The 23,451-nt window shown below is 36.5% G+C and overlaps 2 protein-coding genes across 3 annotated transcripts; both read right to left on the bottom strand.

Annotated features, from left to right (window-relative positions):
* Positions 1–15,647: 15,647 nt before the first annotated feature.
* Positions 15,648–17,037, bottom strand: LOC131606687 (uncharacterized). Of its 2 annotated transcripts, none has more exons than XM_058878854.1 (4): positions 16,615–17,037; positions 16,453–16,514; positions 15,968–16,211; positions 15,648–15,875 (listed from the first exon to the last, which is right to left on the bottom strand). In XM_058878854.1, exons 1-3 carry the CDS (start codon positions 16,971–16,973, stop codon positions 16,201–16,203), a joined length of 432 nt encoding a protein of 143 aa, XP_058734837.1. In that variant the 5' UTR covers positions 16,974–17,037; the 3' UTR covers positions 15,648–15,875; positions 15,968–16,200. The 2 variants fall into 2 exon arrangements, with proteins under 2 accessions (XP_058734837.1, XP_058734836.1); XM_058878853.1 differs by having other exon boundaries at positions 15,968–16,200; positions 16,615–17,033.
* A 1,315-nt stretch (positions 17,038–18,352) lies between these two features.
* On the bottom strand, positions 18,353–19,374 carry LOC131606689 (transcription factor MYB114-like). The gene is made up of 2 exons (XM_058878855.1): positions 19,161–19,374; positions 18,353–19,064 (listed from the first exon to the last, which is right to left on the bottom strand). The coding sequence occupies exons 1-2, from the start codon at positions 19,291–19,293 to the stop codon at positions 18,544–18,546; spliced, it is 654 nt and encodes a 217-aa protein (XP_058734838.1). The 5' UTR covers positions 19,294–19,374; the 3' UTR covers positions 18,353–18,543.
* Between the last annotated feature and the right edge of the window lie 4,077 nt (positions 19,375–23,451).

Here is a 23,451-nt window from a genome sequence, read left to right on the forward strand (position 1 = left end):
TGGATTTACAACTGGTTGACAAGAGGACATTGATTTAATCAAGAAAAAGGTAATAACTTTCGGATGGACGAGAATAGTGTTATGAGGTGTTGTGATCGAGTTGAATTCCTAATGTTTCGGATTTGAGAAAGATAATTTTGGAAGAAGGACATCGTGATGGTTTGAGTACGTCATGATGCTACTAAAATGTATCAATATTTGAGGAAATTGTTTAGGAGCAAAGTATGAAGAGGGGTATAGAGGAAGTGTGTAATTGAATTGGATTTGTCAGGAACCGTTTCGTTGGTGCAACAGTTATCTAATTTCAAGTTGCTGAGAAGATCGATTATTTGTGAAGTGATGTGATTCATTGTGGAAAAGTTAACGAGATGCGCTTATTTTATTCCAGTGAGGATGGATTATTCGATGGAGAGACTTGCTAATTTGTACACCGAGAGGATTGCATGTTTGCATGGTATTCTGTCGAGCATTGTTGCGGGTAGAGATCCAAGATTCACTTCGAGATTTGGGGGAGGTTTGCAAGATGCTTTAGGTACGAAGCTACATTTTGAGTTTGGTATATCATCTGCGAATTGATGGTCAACCGGAGAGGACTGTTTAGTCGTTTGAATATATTTGAGGTTTGGAGACAGTGTTATGGTTGGACCCGAGTTAGTTCGGCAGTCTACGAATAAGACTAAGATGATTTAAGAAAAGATGAAGAAGCTTCGTGGTAAAGAGATTGTTTTGGTCAAATTCGTTTGGGGTGGACCGGTTAGTGGTAATGTGACTTGGGAGCTTGAGAGTGAGATGAAAGATTCATATCCGGAGTTGTTCGTTTGAAATAATTTTCGAGGACGAAAATATTTTAAGTGGGGGAGAGTTGTAATAGCCCGAATTTAATTAACTGACTAATTAAATTAAATAATGATTTATTTACTTAATTTGGACGAAGTTTGATAATTAATTGGATCGTCAGTGTTATTGAGAAACATGTTCGGATTATTAAGTGAAGTTGGAATTTATTCGGTTAATCGAAGAATTAATAAAGTGGAATATGAAGAGAAATAGTATTAGAAATAATATTATTATTGGATTTTTATTTAATTGAGATAAAGTCGGATTTAATTGGATTAATTGGAAAATAATATTAAGGGTAATAATATTATTTGTTGGAGCATAATTATTTATTTGAACTACTCTATTTCATCAATTGGGCCTAATTAGTTAGGAAGTGGAATTATATGGGTTAAGCCCAATATGAATAATATAGTAAGGGTTGGAAGAGTAGAGGTATCATAACTTTGTTCATTTGCAAAAGAAGAGGAGAAAGGAGACTAAGAGAGGAGAAAAGAGAAAAAGCTAGGGGAAGAACAACAAGGGAGAAAGCTAGGGTTTGAAGCACCTTGAAGAGGTAAGGGGGAGAATCCTTATTATTATGGGTTTGTATGATTGGGTCAATGGGTAGATTAACATGATTAAGTTTGTTGTTGGTTGAAATCCATAAAAAAAAAATTGATGTTAGAAATATGTTTTGATATTAGTAATTGAAGCATTGGTGAAATTAGGGGATGATTGAGAACCACTAATTGGCATGTAATGATACTATACCAATATCGAGACTGAAGCGTGTTCCTATACTGTAACTTATTTCCGGTCTGTGATATATATAAAAGCAGATATTTTCAAATAAGCAAGGAAAACATGGCACATGTGTGTTTCTTTGTGTCATGAGGTATATACAGTGAAACATCATTTATTATAGTGATATATAATATATATATATATATATATATATATATATATATATATATATATATATATATATATATATATATATTCCAGTTACTGTAGCGAGAGAAATTGTTCATTCTAGGATGAGGCTTCGAATTTGCCTCTGCCAGACAAAGATGACACTTCGACCTTCGAGACTATGGTTACTCCTTCGGCCACTTCGAAACAGACCCCTGCAGCGTTCACTCCTACAGAACTAGAGCAACTCAAGAACACTGATCCTATAAGCTTCCTCAAGACTATGATGAATGCTGATAATGTTTCGCCTATCAGGCTTGAAACTGCTTCAAATGCCTTGGCAGAAGGTGGTAAAAAGGATGATATTCCAAACCTCCTTCATCAAATAAAGGAAAAGTTCTTTGAAACCAACCTCATCGAAGGTCTAACCAAGGATTCCATCAGCTATTTTGGTTTGAGCAATCTTTTGAAGAAGGTGGATTTACTCTTGGTCCCAGATGAAGTTTCATTAGTAATTGTTTCGCTAAGTTCGCTGATTGATCAACTTCAAGATGATATTCTTCGAAAGCGAAACGTTGACGAACAACTCAGAGCAAAGGTGACTTCTCATAGTTCTTCGTGGAAAGCTACTGGTGATGCAACAAAAAAAGGCTAATGCCCTTGAGCTTGAGCGTACGAAACGCCAAAAAGAATATGAGACTTGCAGAGCGAATATCGAATCCTGGGAACAAGTAATTAAATGCCTCGAAGAGCAGATAAAAACTGCCAGGTCTCTCCAGGAGGAAATCAAACAATCCCAACAGCAAGAATTGACTGAAGTGGCGCAGTTGGGGATTCGACACCTCGAGACAGCACATAAATTAGTGCCAGAAATCGAAGAGCTGAAAAAGCAACAGGAATTAATCGAACGCCGTCTGTCTCTATGGGAATCCCAATATTCCAAGATGAAAGATAATCTTCCTAAGGACTTTGATTAATTGTTTTAACCCTTGTACTATTTTTTGTATTTCGTACTTAGTCTTTATTTTGTAATCAAACTATCCAAGGAATATCTATGCAATTTATCCTTCAATTCTCCATTATATTCTGTGACTGTCACAAATAACATTTCAACAAATCCTAAAATTGTCAAAAATTCATTCTCCACTATCATAATGACCTCGATAGTGTACCCACGTGACATGATTACTCTTCGCAGCCTCTTAAGCCTAGACTTGACGTTTCTACTTCTCTTGCCGCAACCATCATTAAATGATGACATCAATTTTCCAAAACGTCTACTTGAGACGTGCGTGTATCAGTTTCTAAAATGATTACACTTCAACTTCCAAGGCGGGAAACGACGGAGTCCATAACTTCTCTTGGGAAACCAAACGCGGTCCAATCAAAACTTAAAGAATAACCACTCTTTTATGGCCAACGTCCTCTATATAAGCCTTGGAATTCTGCTCATTTCTTCATCCTCTTTTCACATTCTTCTATCAAAGTTTTCTCTCTTCTTCTTGTGCTCCTTTAAATACAGAGTTTGAAGAATTTCTTTTTTGTACTCCCTCATTCAAAATGACACCTTTAACTTACACTACTATCAGGTCCTCTATCAAAAAGGAATTCAAACTCTCTGTAGAAGAATTCGATGAGAACCATATCAATGATGACGCACTCTTTGCTAACCAACAACTACAGGTTTACCAGTGAATCCTGGAGGGATCTGTTTATCCAAACATGTTGGCGGACTTCTGGATGTTTGCGCCCCTCCGTATAGTTTCGGAAGGAAGAACCACTAATGTGTCTAAGGTTCGAAGAGCCCCTATTACCATTACTCCCTCAACTATCTCTGAACTGCTGAGATGTGATAATTTTGGAGAAGTGTTTGACGATAACTCCTTTAACATGACCACCTCTGATGTCTTGAGGGCCCTCATGGATAAAGATCCTTTTAGTGCCAAGATCCTTAGGATTTGGCATCAACTTTTAGTGGGCAACTTTTGCCCACGAAACCAGGACCAAGACAGCATCATGGTGGAAGATCTGGAGTTCATACTCTGTGCTCTCCGGGGAAGGAAAATCAACTTTCCATTGTTGATCTTCAAACAGCTTGTCAAAGTTGTTGCTATTGCTGCTTCTCGACAAGGCATAGCGACATGCCTTCCTTATGGAAGGTTGTTGTCCTATATGTTTGTCAAACAGGGCATAGGAGGAGAATGCGCATGGAAGGATCTCTAGATCTTTTTGAAGCAGAAAGCTTGCCCCTGCTATCCTTGGAAGGTTTGGAGCAAAGGATCAACTAAAGGGTGCATTGTTTGAGGCTTTGTTGGAGGCGTTGTAGGTCTTAGTTTTATTGTTTATAATTTTGGACGCTCCTTTTGATAGCTCCTAGCGTGCCTCTATTTTTGTAATTTTGGTTATGCATGCAAGCACAATCTTCTCCCCTGAATGTACCCTTTTAATCATGATTCAATATATTTTGACATTGCTCTGTCTTCTTAGTTTATTTACTACATATCTCACTTAGGTACGAAGCCATTTTGGTGCTTGCTCAACCATTTTGGCCTACTGCGCACACTTTAAATATCTACGTTTTTGCAATTTTTACTTCTTGCATGAGTGGCTTGTACCTTTTCAGATACTTCCCATTCACTCTCAAAATCCTACGATCTTCTGCCAACTCTTCTATCTCATAAACATTATTTGAGAATACTTTTAAGATTCGAAAGGGTCCTTCCTAGTGTGGGGACCATTTGCCTAAAGCCTGATTCTTTCGATCTATAGGAAAAATAACTTTCCAAACTAAGTCATTATTAATAAATGTTTTACCTTTCACCTTTTTGTTGTATGCCCTCGACACCCTTTCTTTTTGTCTCTTTATCATCTCCAACGCTTGAAGTCTGTCTTCGCCTAGATCAACTAATTTGTTCATCATCATTTCCCAATACATGTTTGGGGGAATTTCTGCTCGGCTTTGGATCCGGACTGATTGCAAGTATATCTCAACTGGGAGTACTGCATCGTGTCCGAACGTCAACTGGAAATGTGTAGTGTTTGTAGCTTGTTTTGGTGACGTTCGACAAGCCCAGAGTGCTTGGTCCAAAGTTTTATGCCAATTCTTAGGTTTTTTTTTCCTACATGTTTCTTTATGAGACCAATTATTACCTTATTGGCTGCTTCGACTTGTCCATTTGCTTGAGCGTAGTAAGGTGTAGAAGTAAATAATTTGAACCCCATTTCTTTAGCGAACTCTTGCATCTTTCGACCAGTAAACACTGATCCCTGATCTGTGGTTATACTTTCTGGGATTCCGAATCTGTATATAATGTGTCTTTGAATAAACTCAATCACAGCCTCTTGATCCACATTAGCTAGTGGTATTGCTTCAACCCATTTTGTGAAGTAGTCTATTCCTACTAAAATATATCTTTGACCTTTGGAAGACGTGGGACGAATTTATCCAATTAAGTCTAATGCCCAACCTGTGAAGGGCCATGGTTTTATTATCGAACTTAATTCATTTGCAGGTGCATGCTGAATACTTGCGTGTTCTTGACATTCTGGACACCCTTTTGCAAACTCTATGCAATCTTTTAACATAGTGGGCCAATACATTCCATAGCGGAACAAAAGCCATTTCATTTTGTGCCTCGCTTGGTGAGCAACACATGCCCCACTGTGTACGTTCGATAGAGCCAAGTATGCTTCTGCTTCGCATAGACACTTTAGTAAAACTCCTTCAGGGTTTTCTTAAACAACTCATTTCCCATCAAGAAGTATGACAAGGCTCTATACTTTATCTTTCTATCTGTATCTGTCGAAGGATCTCTCAAGTAGTTTACAATTGGACTCCTCCAATCTGTATCTGCTAGGGAGTCTATATTTAGAACTTCAAATTCCTCTTTGTTAGCAAAGCCTAATTGTGAATTCTCCAGATCACCTGGAGATAGCTTTGTGGCCATTGCTTTTCCTCTTACTTCGATCAGTTCTTCTAGTTTTTCCTTTGATACTCTGTATCCTGAGGCTAATTGTGCCAGATCATATGCTTCTTGATTATTCACCCTTGAGACGTGTTTTAACTCCACATACTCGAATTTTTTAAGCAGCCTATTTGCTATGATAAAATACATGATCAAATTCTCTTTGATACATTTATATTCCTTCGTCAGTTGCTTAATCACTAGTTCTGAGTCTCCTTTAATTTCGACTCTGGTTGCCCCCAATTCTAACAAAGCTTCAAGTCCAGCGATCAATGCTTCGTACTCAGCTTCGTTGTTAGAGCATAAGGGACCTGCAATCTTGTACTTGAGCTTTGTTGGAATTCCATCAGGAGAAATTATTAGTATCCCAACGCCGCTTCCTTCTTTATGCGTTGAACCATCGAAGTACAACTTCCAAGGCTTCAACTCTACATATTGCTGAGGACTCTCAACCACTACATGGTTAACAATGAAATCTGACACGACTTGTCCTTTAATTGCCTTAAGAGGTTGAAAAATTAGGGAGTATTTAGTAAGGGCCAAAGCCCATTTGCCAATTCGACTATGCAATATTGGTTTAGATAGCACATGTTTAATAACATCAAAATGAGATGACACGTAAACATCAACTGGCTTTATATAATACTTGAGTTTAATACAAGAGAAATATAAACAAAGGCAGAGTTTTTCTGTTGCGCTATACCTAGTCTCTGCATCATTGAGTACTCTACTTAAGTAATAAATGGCTCTTTCAATGCCATTTTCATCTTCTTGAGCTAACATGCTACCTATTGTATTATCTGAAGCTGAGATATACAGGCGCATGTGGTTCTTCCCATTTGGGGGAGACAATATTGGTGGATGCATCAAATATTTCTTGATTTTCTCAAAAGCTTCTTGATGTTCAGCATGTCATTCGAACCTTCCTTGCTTCAGTCGAAGTAAGGGGGGAAAAGCTTGCGTGCGTCCACTCAAGTTAGAGATAAATCTTCTTAAGAAGTTTATCTTTCCCAATAACGATTGTAGTTCTTTCTTCGTGGATGGAGGCTTTGTTTCCATAATAGCCTTCATTTTATTCTAATTAATTTCTATTTCCTTTTTGTGGACTACGAAGCTCAGGAAATCTCCAGCCTGCACAAAGAAAGCACATTTAAGGGGATTCATCTTTAAGCCATGTTTTCTCATTCTTTCGAATGATTGGCTCGGATGGTCAAGATGACTGCGATCTGAAACAGATTTTATAACAATGTCATCTATGTACACTTGCATGAAAGTTTCTATAAAATCATGGAATATAGAATTCATTGCTCTTTGATAAGTTGCCCCAGTGTTTTTCAGACCAAAAGGCATTACAACCCATTCGTAGGTGCCTATTGCCCCTCGGCAACGAAAAGCTGTTTTGGACACATCTTCTTCTGCAATGAAGATCTGGTTATACCCAGAATATCCATTCAACATACTTAGGTATTCGAAGCCTGCGGCTGGATCTACTAGCATTTCTGTCATAGGCATGGGATATTCATCTTTAGGAGTTGCTGCATTTAGATCGCGAAAATATATGCATACTCTTAATGAACTGTTCTTTTTAATAACAGAAACTATATTAGCAATCCATTCGACATACCTTGTAGTTCTGATGAACTTGCAAAGGAGAAGTCTTTCGACCTCTGCTTTGATCTTCGAGAGAATCTTTGATGCGAACCTCCTAGTAGTTTGCTTGATGGGATTCTTCCCTTCCTTTATAGGCAGTTTTAATTCGACCAAATCTCTCCCTAAACCAGGCATCTCATCATAGTCCTAGGCGAAGCAGTCTTTGTTTTCTTTCAATAATGCAATGACTCTTGATTTCAAGGCTAGCTCTAACTTTGCACTGACGTATGTTATCCTCCTCTGATTTTCATCTCCAAGATTTTCTTCTTCGAGTGAATCTTGGGCTAACATCTTTATATTTGACGCCATTGGATCTTTCTCGAATCCCAAGGGTTCTTCATCATAGATCGCGTCCAGCCTTTGATTCGCCTCTTCACCTGAGATCTTTTCAACTTAAACTTTGTCGTCAGGAGGTTGAGGGATAAAATGTATCCCAGGACTCGTCGCTTCTGCCTCTTTTTGAATTGCATTGACAGTCATATTTAATAATTCGGCTTCGAGAGTCGTTTTTCTTTTGTTCTCAGCTATGTAAGCCGAAATCCTTTCGAAGAAGGATGACTCAGACATCATCAACGTCGTCATCCCAGCCTATTTGTCGTATTGCTGGTAAATGCTCCATTGGTGCGGTATCTTCTGGACCATCCATTATTTCTCTATTCCATTGAAATCCATTTGGGTGTAAAGATAAATAGTATAAAGCATTCTTATTTGGGGTGTATATATCTTTCGTAGCATGGCAAGGCCCTATGTTAGCCAAGTTCCTGTCAAAACTGGTTTTATTGACTTGGTTGACTTCAGCCATGTAGTAGCTTTGATCCCCTTCAATGTTTTCCACTATACCATCTTCCCTCCAAATGGTTAGTCTCTGATGCATTGTCGAAGGCACTGCAGCAACTCCATGGATCCATTCCCTTCCTAGCCAAAGATTGTAATTCGCCCTTGCTGGTATCACCATAAACATCGTTGGCCTCGTGACCGAACCCATAGTTAAATTCACTTGAATGACTCCCAAAGTTTGCCCTATTTTGCCTTCGTAGTTAGACAAGACCATGTTATGTGGCCTTATATCGGTATCGAACATACCAATTCTTTTCAACATGTACTGGGGCATTAGATTCACTTCTGCCCCCCCATCTACTAGGACTTTGTTAATGCCAACATTTTCAATCTTAGCCCTTATGTAAAGTGGTTTTAGATGGTTTCTCATACCTTCATTAGGCCTCTCAAAGAAAGCATTCTGCTCTTCGACTACCCCATTGTTTAGCACATAATAACACACAGGTCTGTGTCTTGCCATCTCTTCTGCATCAGCTTCGTCACAATCTTCAGCTTCTGTCTCTTGGTTAAACTCATGCGGGAGTACTGACACAACATTGCAATTGAAGTTTATAGACGACACTCCGTCTGAGTCGAAGTCATTTGTCATCCTATCGTCCTCTTTCCAAGGACTGGAATTCACTTCTTCTTCTTCCTTCTCATTATCAGAACTAAATAGTTTGCGTTCTAACGGAGGTTTGCTTGATCGTGCCCCCTGCATTGGGACTTTAGTACTACTAGACTCTCCAACCTCCTTCGCCTTGTATTCCCTCTGGGCTTTCTTCATCCTTTGTTGCCTTCTCCACTGGGATCTGGACATAGGATGCTTGCTTTTGTAATTCTCCAACCTGTACATCTCTCGATTTGAGGTCTGAAATTGCTTTCTCTAAGCCATTGCAGTCCTTCCTCCTTGGTCCCAACTTCGCCACTTATTGCTTCTTGCACCAGCTTGTGTCCATCTATCCATGGGTATGTTTGCAGGAAGCTTGAATGTCACTCTTTGAGCTTTAGGATGAGGACTATCAGGCCTTCTTGATGGTGTTCGATTGTTGAACACATACATGTTGGGACGGAGTCCTTGAGACTCTCTACCAGTAGTGAGTAGAGTTCTTTCGAATGATTGTGCCATAAGGTTATCATAGACTGCCCCACATCTGGGGCACATAACAATTTCTGTGTTTTCCTTGTGACACCTGACTAGGAAACCCACCAAGGTTTCTTTCGGCCTTGGATAAACCTTCAGCAATAAGTTTCCTCCTCTCCAAGGTTGTTCCATCCTTTCACGTTGGGCCCTGTCATAGTTAGCTTGGACCCTTCGATTCAGCATGATCAAGCATCTTGGACACATTAGATTTTGTCCAGAATTCCTCTCGTGACACCTCCAGAGATAGTCTTTCAAACTTTTAACTTTCTGTGGGAATTTCACCACATTGACATTTCCTTGTTCTCTCAATAAGCACTTCTCCAACTGCTCTATTTCAGATAAAGGTTGTCTAACATTCACCATGTTGACACCTGCTGGGGAAGCTTCGGAGATCTTTATCTGTTGGAGTTTCACCCTGAGGTCTTCAATGGCCTCGCTGGTTTTCCCCTCTGCATCTTCATTGATTCCGATCTTGGCAGATTCTTCAACATCAGTATTAAAGGTTGTATTGTCATTTAGGCTATCAGTAGCCTGCTTTCCAGATGAAATTAACTCCAATTCAGCAATATCAGTTTCAGACACTTCCACCATGTTGACATCGAATGGTTCACACAAGTTAGTGTCAGCAACATTCAAAGGATCTGCGTCAACCTTCATATGATTCTTTGTCTTATCAGCGAATTTCAGACGTCCATCCTTGATAGCATAGATCCCTGAAAAGAAAACATTGTGAGGTTTTATGGCCCAAAAAACCATGATATTTACAAAAGCCTCGTTTCTTCCGTTGTTCTAATGGAGGAACTTTGGAATTAGGAGGCACTATCATTTGGCCAACTTTTACTAGCAAATCAAATATTTCGTCACATTTAGTGACGTCAAATGTATAAGTTTTCTTTGGAAATCTATCGCTTTTATCATTCTCGACTGGATTTTTTCCATTCGAAGGGGTAAGCAACTTGCAATAATAAGGTGGTGCCTCTTTTAGTTCAGCTAGGATTATTTCGACCTCTTCCATGCTGTATGAGTCCTCGAAGGGTTCGCACTCAGCGTATTCAGCTTCAATATACGCTACCTTCTCCTTCTTGTAACTTTTATTTTCTCTGGCCTTTTCTGCTTTTAATCGTTCGACTTGTCGAACCCTGTCTGCCAATTGGGCCATATGCCTTAGGTATTGGGTATCCAGTTTCTTTCTGATTGAATAGTCTAGACCGCCTGCAGCCATTTCAACTAATTCATGTTCTGGGACAACTGTGAAGCATCTTGACTTTAACAAACAGAACTTGTTCAAATAATCGTCTATAGGCTCCGTGAACTTCCTCTTGATGCTAGCCAATTCCTTCAGACTTATCTTGGTTTGACCTATGTAGAATTGTTCATGGAACAATCTCTCCAAGTGTGCCCATGCATCTATGGAATTTGGGGGTAAGATAGTGAACCAAATAAAAGCATTTTTTGTTAGCGAACTAGGGAAATATTTAATTCTTAAATCCTCGTTGCCCGCTAGATCCCCGACTTTCGTTAAGTATCTGGCTATGTGTTCCACCGTTGATTCACTAGTGTCCTCTGAAAACTTCGTGAATTTGGGTACCTTGGTACCTCTTGGAAATTCTGTTTGCATAATATATTCTGCTATGGGGGATGTGTAGTTTGGACGTCGAAGTCCAGTATTAAGGTCAATATTGGCCATAATTCTTTCTATCATGGCAGTTAAATTATTCTATGTTGCCATTTTTCTCTCCTAACCCTATGGACTACTTCATCTGGGTGTTCGTTCCTACCAACTATCCTTAATCTGGGACCTTCTTCGATAGTCTCTTGTTGGCCAGGATTGGCCCTTCAATTCGGATTTTCTAGATCTATCACTTGGTTCCTTTCAACGGGTAGTTGCCTAGGCGGAGGAACTACATCACCAGGTGTTGGTCTAGGCGGAGGAACCACTTCTTGAACTCGTTCCAAGATTGGCTCACCCTCTCGATAAGGGGGTTGATTATTTCTTCGCCTAGTTTGTGGAACTCCCATAAAATCTGCCATTCGATTTATTTGTGATGATATTTTTTGGAAGGTTTCTACATTGTCCTGGTTAGTCCTGGTCATGTTTTCTACTAATGGTGTAAAGAGTGACCCTATTTCCTTAGCAAGAGCACCTAGCATATCGTGGTTACTTGCGTCCATTTCTTGCCTAAACGGTGTCTGACTGTTGGTAGTTAAAAGAGGCAATTGGCTTGATGTACCTGTATTATGTGCACTTCGACCTATCGAACCCGTATTAGGAGAAAATGTCATGGCATTAGGTGCAGTATATGTAGGTCTTGCCATACACGAATACGGCATTCCATAAGGGTTCCCAGGCCTCCATCCATCGAATGTAGATGAGAATGGCATTGGAGAATGTACTTGACTTGTCGATAAATGAAGCATCTCGTTTGTCCCTGTCGCATGAGGCATGGTAGTCGAATTGGAAATTGGGATCGTTCCTGTTGTATTTTCAAGCATGACTTGGGAACTAACTGCAGCCGCAAATCCTCCCGATACGATTATTTCTTGTTCTTGTGGTGTAGATGTCGAAACATGTGTAGTATTTGCTGCTAGTGTTCCTGGTTGAATTGACCATTTTCTTGTTGTACCTTTGTTTTGGAATCGGTGGCGCACTGTTGGTTAATTTACCGTTCCTAAGGTTCATACAAGGTCTTGATATGTTCTAGACAAAACAAAACAACCAATTAATAACAATTTGTTTGACATGGTCCCACTGGGCGTGTCAATTTGTTTACGGTGATTTCCGGTAAACAACCGCTAGTCTTCCAAACTATAAAATATACTTTGGTTACTCGAATGATCGACTAGATTGATCCTAGGACATAGTCAAAAAGTTTGTTATTTGTGATGAATTGGTTCATATTGGTTGGTTATTTGGTCTTCGATATAAGAAATAAATAGACGAAATGTAAAGACTAACAATCACCTTGTTATACACGTAAATATAACTCTGGCGAAAGATGGAGTAAAGATAAACTTGCAATAAACTTAGAATACAAGAATGTAAATTGCAGAAAGTAAATACTTCGAAGTAAGTTAAAACGAAAGATAAAATTGCAGGAATGGAAATGGCTGGAAAGTAACGAAAGATAGAAAAATATTGAAATGATACTTGCATAAAGATGAATACAAATGTATTTAAGATGGTGGTGTCATACGTACATTTCTCAGCGAACTCGTTCTCTTAACGCTTGATACTTGAGTGATTTGTGAGTGATTTGTACAAAATGAACACACAGAATCCTAACATTAAGACCCTTATTTATACTAATTTTGACCCTAACGGTCCTACATTAACATGATGCCACGTTGCTCACATGCATACGCTTCGAATCCCTGGGGCGCCATCTGTCCTTGTTCGATTACACAGACTGTTTCGAAATTCCAATCCTCCCGCCTGAATCCTCTTTCGATACGTGGCAACGTGATCAAAACCGAGAATGCTACGAAAACACGCCAAGCTTCAGTACCCTTCGTATTTCGCATAAACGCTCAAGTCTTAAAGACAATTTACTTCGAATTAGCTCCAATTCCCATTATCTTTATTTCAACTTAAACAGCATCCTCGAATCATGGCCATCAGTAGCCATTTTTATTCTCAGAAATGGTCATCAGAAACCATTCTTCTTCGAACTCTAATCCTTCAAAGAATATTTTCTCCAAACGAAATCTCCAGCCAACACATGGTAGGAAAGACTACCCAACACAAAATGTTTTAGCAGCATGTGCTTTTGATTTAAAATTTATTTATGTGCTCACGGGATGACAAGGATCTGCCTCTGACTCGAGAATATTAAAAAATTCATTAACACGTGAAGATAAACTTAAAATTCGTCACGATAATATAAGAATAACTTAGACTTATAGTTTTTATATTATATATTTTAAACTATCACATTTATTATCTACCTTTGATATTGGAAAATATTATCTTGTTGATGTTGGATTCATGTTGACTAGTGGATTAATTACATCTTACAAAGAGTTCGACATCACCTGAAAGAATATTCGGCAAGAAATTCACTCCAAAATTCTAAAGAGTTGTTTAATCTTCGACATTTGTCTTTACGCAATTCAATTGAAAGAGCCTTGGTGTATTGAGAAAAAGATTTGAGATTTTATCGAATTCAACAGAGCCAAATTATGGAGTCAAAGCTAAAAAATTAATCATTTTTGTATGTTACATTCTTCACAATTATCTAATGTGTGTAGACCCAGATGAAGACCTTATAGTAGAAATAGATGCTGAACTTGCAAATTAAAATGTATCTCATGACAATCATCAAGGTTCAAGAAGTAATAGAGATGAGCTTTCTACGGGTGGGGTTATGAAAGATAGTGCATCACATCAAATATGGTTAAATTATCAAAATAATGATTTAGCTTAAAGAGTATTAGTTGTATTATATTATTACATTTATGTTTGTTGTTCCTTGATGATGTAGTATCAAATTTATTATGGTGTTTATTATGATATTGCAACTTTTTGTTAATTATATTTATTAACTTTGTTGTGTTATAATTGCTCATTTTCATAGTTTATGGCATCAAATAAGCAATTACCAATTAATAATGGCAGTTTTGGAACTTTGACTTGGAATAGAGTCATGGATGATGCTCTAGTTGATGCTTCTGTGCATGAATATGAAAATGGGAACAAAGTCAACGACATATTTACTGCATTAACATATGAAAATATTACAGCTGAACTTCGTGCATTGTTTGAAAACAAAGTTGACACAGTGAAGATAAAAAATTGTTGAAAAACTTTGAAAAAAAACTTCAGTGAATATTATGACATTTTTAAAGGTGGTATGAGCGGCTTTTCTTGGAATTCAATTACACAATTATGGGATGTTGAGTAAGAAGTTTGTGATGTTCTAATTTAGGTAACTTTTGATGAACTTTTTGAATTTTAAAATATTTTATTAATTAATAACCGAATAACTTTTATTAATCTTATATCTTTTAATTATCATATTTTTTTAAGTCAAAACCAAAAGCGTCAAATTGGAGAAATGTACCACTTCCAAATTACGAGAAGTTGTTGATACTTAATGGACATAACTGAGTTGATGGAGAGGGATCTAAAACTTCAAAAGAGACAAGAAAATAAAAATCATCGGTCACCAATGAAGACTTGGTTGAAACTATTCAAGATATTGATGACCATGTTGCCCAGAATGAGGTGAATTTGGAAAGCTTTGATGCTACTTACGATTTTTCTATACTCAAAACACAATCACTAGATCCTTTAAGTGGTGGTAAGAGGAAGAAAATGAAAGTGGTCAAAAACAAAGATACAAAGAATGATATTACTGAACTCCAATAATCAATTGTCTTGGATGCAAATGCAGTAACAGAAGGAAATGTTGCAATATGATAAGGAAATGAAATAATGAGAGAGTGTGACAAATATGAGTTATCTCCAATTTCAGAGGAAGAAGCATGGAATTTAATAAAGGAGTGTGGATGTGATGAAAAGTCACTGCGTCAGATATATTGCACTGTCATGAAAGATGCTGACAAATTTAGGATGATTCCCCAGTGTTCGTTTGAAACACGCAAAATGTAACACCCTTCTAAACCCCGCGGAAATTAATAAAATAATTCAGAGTAAAACATGAAAACAAGGGTGCCACAATTCAATTTAAAACAATTATCATAAATCAATTGTCATACTTCACTTAGGGGCAATTCATCCATTTAACAAAATCATGTTTCTACACAGCGGAACATTAATCAACGGATAAGCATAACATCATCTATGCAATATCTCACAAACTTACTCCAATAACAACAAAATAGAGTATCATCATCAACTCTAAACTAGCGTTCCCCCAGTGTTACAATATCAGAGCATGACACCGACACTATAAGCCTCTACTCGCCAATCTGAAATCATCAAAGTAAGGGTGAGTCTCATTCACAATTAACAAATGTTATCGAATCATAAACAATAACACATCATAGTCACGTTATTCATCCAATTTCATTATATTCAGATTGTCGGGAAGTACTCATCAATACATAACAACAAATAGAATACATTACCAAGAGACAACACCATAACTCATCCAAACAAATCATAACAATTGCACAACCATCACATATTATAACATTGGACAATCCTCCATTCATGTTATAATCATACAAGTAACCTAATGCAAATGCAACTATATGCATGTGGTACCAAAATCTGGGATAACCCATCTCACCGATCCACCATCATCAAGGATACGGCGACAGCCACTCACTAATTCCACACAATGGGAATTAGCTACCACTGATTCACCATCGTCAAGGATCAGCCACATGATGATTATGAAATAGAATCTTCACATAAGAAGAGCCAAAAAGTCTCAGGAACAAGGACCCGTTTAGCACCAGGAGCTTGCTCAGGCATCAATAGACCATGTGGACAACTAACTGAATTACAATCCATAATGACAAACTCGATATTTGACGTTCAGCGCAGGAACATATCCCGGGTATATCAATATCTCATTGCTTATAGTGTGCTTTAGTTTCAACTGCATCAAATCAATAACATCACTCATTATAGCAATGACTTTTTTCTCGTACTTCAAGTATGCATCATGATAAGAACGTAAAAATAAAATACCTCTGCCGCACCAAATGAGTAACCATACATCTCACTGATCCACCCGGTCTCATATATGTCTCGTGTTATATTTCTTGCATAATGAGCTCTATCAGCTCAAACCTCCTCAGTTTTATGCAGCCATAGCATCGCAAATTTTCAGAGATCGTCTATATGCATATTGATCACGCCACCATCTTTGTCGCAAGCCTCGGGATGGCTAGTATGTAATTTCGCAAGTTCGTTGTCACAGCCTATAAGGTAGCTGGCAAGTTAATATTATTAAAACACAGATTACTCATTAATTCGAAAAACAACGATAAAACAGATGTAAAATTAGAGACCAATATGTTTGAAACCATGAAAACTGAAGTCATCACCACTGCGTTTAAATCAGCATAAAAGAAGCACAGCCTATTACTATTAGTAATACAGTTTGGAAGATAGGATGCCACAATATTCAATATTCATCTATAATTTATGGACTGTCAAGTAAAGTACAATACCTGCCAGCACTTTGATCAGTAGTTGTAACAACTGATACATCCTCACCACCTCCAAGAACCACCTACAAAATAAAATATGTTAGGACCATAATTATTCATATGAGAAATTTCTACATAATGATCTGTTTTTCAATAGCTAATGCAAGATTTATGAATCACTACCTATTCACTACAGGGAGATGCAGAATGACCTCAAAAAAATTCTTTAGTATTAACAGCAAAGTTGCTTCTGTTAGTGCAGGTTTTAGTAAATATTCATTGCTGCCGATTGATACTTTAATGCTAGAAGATGTAGTAGCAAGTCTTCCATGTCCAATACCACCGCTATGCTGATGATCACACTCTCTTCTTTTCATCAAACTCTCCTCTTTAGAACTCAATCTCGGACTCCAACAATCGGGCGAATCACCATAAGAACAATTGTTCCAGTGTTGTTGTTGTTGTGGGCCACTATTCAAACTGAAGCTATTACTCCCAGAAGACTCTTGATCCTCACAAAGTGAAAATGAACCACCTCTCATAACAGTAACATACTTAGCTGTAATAGATTCTCAAGATAAAGGTTTTGCTTGCAGTTCCACAGATATGGAAAGTTTAAAACTTCCCGCTTCTACTTTTTCATCGGCAGCATCTACACCCTCATCACCTTTATCAGTATTGATAGAGCAAAATTACACAAACAATTTGATCAAAATCACAGCTAACATGTTCAACGATTGATTAAATAATAAAAAACCCTAATAACAAAATTTGATAGACCAAATAAAAATCAAATTTGTTTTAATAATTAATTGATCGAGTGAGCACAAAACTCTAACAATCAAAAGATTTGTGAGAATTCTTTCACCACCTTCTCAGTCCAATTATTTGAAGTAACTAAATTGTTGACCCGCTCGAATTTGGATTCCATACTTTCTGAAAGAACAAAATGAAAAAAGTCAGATACGAAGACATGGAAGCACAGGTAAGAAGAAAATATACCACAAATCCTTACCGTCGTTGATGTCGGCAACGTGCTCGAACGGTCTTGCCATGAGGGAGGAGGAGAAAGGAAGAAATGAAAGTTTTGCTATGAAAAGAAAAAAAGACTTTCGAGAGAGAGAAGATAAGAGAGAGACAGAAAGAGTTGACAGAAATGAAGGAGAAGTTGGTTTAACTTTATGAAGGAAACTAAAGAGAGATAGGGTTTGTATTGAAATTTGCAAAACCATAGTTGCAAGTAATCAGAAAAGTTGAGTCTGCAGCTTTGATTGGGAGAAATTATCATTGAGTGAAAAGGGGAATAGGGTTTGCGAAAAAAGAGAGGCAAAAAAGAGAAGGAAAAAATATGGGGAAAAATAGAAAAGTATGTGAAATTGGGAAGAGTGAGCAACCTGATGCAAAGAGAGTGTCCACGTGTATAGTCCAAATGAAGAGAATTTAAAAAAAGGGCAAAATGGGTTTTTCAAGAACAATTAACTTTCTTATATGATAGATATATATTTAGTTAAATTCTCTCCCTTCCCTTTTCCTCCCCTCTATTGAATTTCTTGCTCTTCCCTCCTCTTTGTTGAACCGAACGGATTCTAATGGTATATATTTTTTCAAAATCATATTTCGTTGTTAGTCTTGTCACAATTAAGGAAAATCTTGCAACTATGAGAGGAGGTCTCTAAAATTCTTTATCATTCTAAGAAGACTCCAATCGAAAATTAGTCTCTCCATATAAGTGATGGAATAAAGCCTCTGGAAATAATGTATCGTCTCTGATATGTTTAAATGATGAACCCTTTAAACTTCAGGGGCATTAAGGCTATCTTGAACACTACTTTGAAGTACTACACACTTATAAACAATAATATGTATATGCAAAATCCCACAAACAACTGTGAACAAAGCATTAAGCACTGTCAAAAGAAACTGTGAACAAAGCACTTTATATTACTTTATTTTTAAAGGAAATTATACTCACATCCAGTAAGGTCTATTAAAATAACCTCAACATCTCTCTAATTTGAAAATAGACACTACATTTTTTAAACATACGTATACGGTATACAAACGGAACCTTTTAGTGAAGGAAAAAAAACAAAACCTTATAAGTTGATGTTGCTATTGAATGTGGGACATATCACCTTCATATGGGTGCGTCCAAACACTATCAACTGTTGACTCTGTGTACGCATCTAGAGAGCTTGTAAAGTCATTATCAAGCCAAAAACTTGCATCCATAGATTCTATAAACGAATCCAGAAAACCAAAATCTTCCAATGCAGTGAAACTCTGATCTGATGTTGTGGAAGAGAATTCACTGGATGATGAAAATGGAGATAATGGGCCAGTGATGTCTGAGATATGGGAACTAGCTTGAGATTTGGTGGCTATGGTTTCTTCATTTGAGACTGTGTTCATCTGTTGAACTCTCTTCTTAAGAGAAGTATGCCAATGGTTCTTTATTTCGTTATCAGTTCTTCCAGGTAACTCAGCCGCAATGACAGACCATCTATTGCCCAGATTTTTATGCATTCGGATAATCAATTCCTCTTCTTGTTGAGTGAAGTTCCCTCTTTTGATATTAGGCCTTAGATAATTCAACCACCTCAATCGACAACTCTTCCCACACCTCGAAAGACCTGAAATATAAAAACCATTTGATGAATAAACTACAAACAATTACATATTCATAATCCATATCCAAAGTACACTTTCATGTTGTATATATTAATTACCTGCAAACTTAGGGAGTTGGCGCCAATTCCAGCAACCATATCTAGTTACATACGCAATTAATTTCCTATCTTCCTCAGCAGTCCAAGTCCCTTTCCTCATTCCACTTTTGTCACAATAAGGTGTTCTCGCCATCTTAATTAATCTTTTGAGAACTCAGTGAATGAGTGAGTGAGAGAGTGTTTATGCAGTATGAGAGATATAATGGTTTCTTCGTGTGAGACCATTCTAGTTGAATTTATAGTAGAGCCTTTCCCATCCAAAACGTGTTTCATAGACCAACATGTATTATAATATAAACAAATGACAAAGAGGCTTCCTCAGCAAATACTACTAAACACTCTTTTAGCGTAGTACTAAAAGCTAGTAAAATTTCGTGTATCGTGTTCATTTTCACATAAAAAATGACTAAACACTAATAGTGTCACTATCCATCACACACTACTTATCTTCCACGAAGCAAGCAAGAAACATTCGCCATGCCTCCGCTTAGCTTTGTAAATTACCACGTGAGGGTGAGGCAATTCTACTAATGCAAACACAACACAAATTACAGTCAAGCCATTATGGCCACGTTGATTACTTTCTTTTGGTCCTCAAAAATGTAATTTTCCGAAATTCTGACCATTAGTTTGAAAAACCAAATTTGTTACAATAAAAATTAGACTACCAAGACATAATTATTTCTATTATCTTAATCAAAGTTGTTCATGTTTGATTCTTTGTCCCGTTCACTTGAATTTCGGGCTTGCTGCTTTTAGTTATTGTAAGCAATTTAAAATATACATCAGCTTTAGAGGCACGTCGGATCAATATCGCCCAGCTATCATTGACAATAAGAAATATGTTAGAACATAATTGTTCATATCCCTTGAATTTTGATAATAACAAAGTATTTAAACAATAATCGGGTATACTAACATTTATTTAAGTGTGCAGGATCATAAGTTTTAAAATCAACTTGGTTCTCACCCAGATAAATAACTTATAAAGAGCAGCTAAAAGACTCAGATTTTGGTTTGAAGGATCAAAATCTTATGACTCAATACTTGGTATCTCAGCTTCTGTTGACAACTCAGACTCTGAAGACCTGAGTTAAAGGGACTCAACTTCTTGTCCGTATTTTGTCTCTAATCAGAACCATCTTGTCAAAGCCAAATTTTGAAGAAAGTCAGCTAGAGTTTCTTCGCTACTACAAAAGGCGATTCTAACGTCTGACGTCAAATACATATTACCGCGGTAAAAGAATCAAGGTAACGAATGGTGTCATGAAAAGTAATGACTATACACCTCGGTTTTTAAATCACCAAGGTAAAGGGTTGATTATGGTATGAGTTCGAACCTCTGTTTAATAAATCTCGTTACAGTGTTTACACAGAACATTAATAAAATAATTTGGTTACAAATTACAATGTTTATCCAGAATAAAAAATAATAATTTTTCATGAAGATCATATGTTGGATCTTCAATCCTTTGAGATTCTCCAAACAAAAAAAAAAGTATTCTCTATGGTTTTGCCTTGCATTTGTTTCTAATATGAACAAAAATAGTGTTAGACAAAAAAATAGTTAGACAACTAAATAATTTTCTTCTCAAATAAGAACACAAACCTCATACTCAAATAATCTTCTCCTCTAGCAATCCATTGTAGATAATTATTCATGACAACACTCTTGCACACCTTAAACTCTTCATGATGTTGGATCTTCAAATCCTTGATATTGTGGAAAATATAAAATGATGGATGCATAATATCTGGGGAAAAAAGGTTAAATAAATAAATAAAATAATGTTGCAAATCATAAAGTGGAGGATAGTTTGGGCTTTATGATGTTTTAGAATGCTTTTATAATGGAAGTTATTTTTGTTTCACGCGGATCACTTTTGGTAATGTCTTGAGCGTTGATAGTCGTGAAATGGACCACAGGGATTTGATAACGGATGGGTTAGAACATTTATTTACAAATTAAAAATACAATTAAAATAAAGGTTCCAATGTTCCCTCGATTTTTTTGAAAATCGACGTTTAGAACATTTATTTACCAATAAAAAATACAATAAAAAAAGTGGTTCCAATGTTCCCTCCATTTTTTTGTAAAACCGACGAGTTTGACTATTTATTTACAAATAAAAAATACAATTAAAAGAGAGGTTAGAACAACGACGTGGCGCGCAAGGATTGAATCATATCACAAGAATAGCAATGATCAGCTATATTCTAGTAGTAACGTCTCTTTTTGATTATCAATGAGACTTTTGAGCTTTTTAACATCTTGTTATGATCTTAAACATTGTTTCAAAATATTTTCCTATTTTCAACGTCTCTTTACCAACTCTCTGTTTCTTGTTTCGTTGTTTCAAAGTCCTATTATTTCAAAAATGGATGCAAATGTGTTGTTCATTATCAATGAGAAGTATGTAGATTTCAATGATTTCGATCGTTTTGAACTAAAGAAATCTAGTAACAAACAAAGGTTGAATGGTTACTTTCAAATTCTTCATGTCCCCTTATACACTAATCTCGTTAAAGAGTTATGGATGAATACTAAAGATAGAGAAAAACCCAAGAAATGGGAGGTTGAATTGGGTTTTCTAAAAACTTTTTTTAGAAAAACTATTCACAATAATCAATGAGATAGTTAAGAGGGAGAAGAAAAAGAACATGTTCGGTTATACAAGTTCACCTTTGAAAAGGTTAATCTTGTCCTCCTGCCAAGGTGATTTTTCATTACAAAAGGACTTAATCCACTAATCTTGAAAGAATACAAACAACCTCTAAGAGTCTAGAAAGATTAATAACTTAGTCACTTCAAGAATACAAATCTCAACAAATTTACAAATGAATTTGTTTACAAGATAATGCTTCTTAATAAGCAGATTGAAACAAAAACTTTAAAAATAAATGATAACACAATCTAACGAGCAAAAGGTCTTGTGTTCTAGAGAATCTTAAAAACTAGATTTCTCACAATGGAGTGTTTAGTACAATATCTCGAAGATATTCCTTTTTCTTTTCCTCTATGAAGTTTATTTGTTGATATTGAAAAAATATAGCTTGAGTAGCGTTGTGAATCGCCTTATAAATTTTCTTCTTGTGAAATTGGCAGCATCTTCAAATGAGAATATCTCCGTTGTGAAGGAAAGTTGAAACTTCCCTTGCAGCTTGATGTAACGGCTCCAAAAAGTCACGGGGGACAAAGAGCACACCAAAACTGGGTTCGTACAATACGTCTTGTAGTACTTGGATAAAGTTGATGTGTTGGTGTACCATATTGCTTCTAGTGCAAGTTTTCTGATCATTGTTCTTTGAGATGTACTTCTGTTCTGAAATAGAGAAATCATGGAAGAGATCAAGTAACATAGACGCCCCAAAAGAAAATATTCTTCAGATTTAGAAAGATGTCTTTAGATTTAAAAGAAGCAGCTTATCTGATAAGCTGGAAGGAAAAGCTTATATGAGCCTTTAAATCTTGATTTCTGATATGAAATGGTAGCTTAGCTTTAGAACATTTTTAAATCCTTTATCTGATGAGCTGTTCAACATTCTTCATAACTGCCAATGTCACTTTTGAATTTAGATGAATAGTTCTTCTAATGTGTGTTGATGCTGATTTGATGATTTTCTAGACAGTAATCCTAAATCAACCAAAATAGTAAATCGTCACACTTAAAAAACTATTAGAGTACAATATTGTTACATAACAAATATATGTATTGTTATCATCAAAACTTAAAGATTGAATGGAGAACCAAATTTTGTTCTAACAATCTTCTCCTTTTTTATGATGACAAAACTATATATTTTGATGAATAATTTTACAAGGTAATATCGTAAAAATAAAAAAATCAGAGTTAGATTGAGAAAACTCCCCTTGAGATGTACAATCTCCTCTTAAATCTAAAACTTAAGACCTTATCGGAAAAGTGGGGTTTTTTGAGCTTAGTTTGAACTTTATCAGAATTTGATCTTTTTATAAGTACTCACTTAATTAGAGCATCAGATGTCATAGCACGTAGATCTATAAATATCATAATGTGTGAAGTCTTTCATATTAGAGCATGTTGTTTCACTATGTTACTCAGAACTTTTAGTGAATCAGATTAGAGCATGATAATATCAGAGCATATGATTCAGTAGCATCATAGTATTAAGACTTTTGAATCAGATAATTTTGAACATCAGAGCATGGTTAAATAGTTTTTATCTTATCAGATAATTTGAACATCATTGTCTCTACATAAGATCTTAGATCTCTAGATATTCTGAACAACATAATTTCATCACATAAAGC

Source organism: Vicia villosa, linkage group LG5 (genome assembly GCF_029867415.1).
Source record: "Vicia villosa cultivar HV-30 ecotype Madison, WI linkage group LG5, Vvil1.0, whole genome shotgun sequence".
Lineage (NCBI taxonomy): Eukaryota > Viridiplantae > Streptophyta > Magnoliopsida > Fabales > Fabaceae > Vicia > Vicia villosa.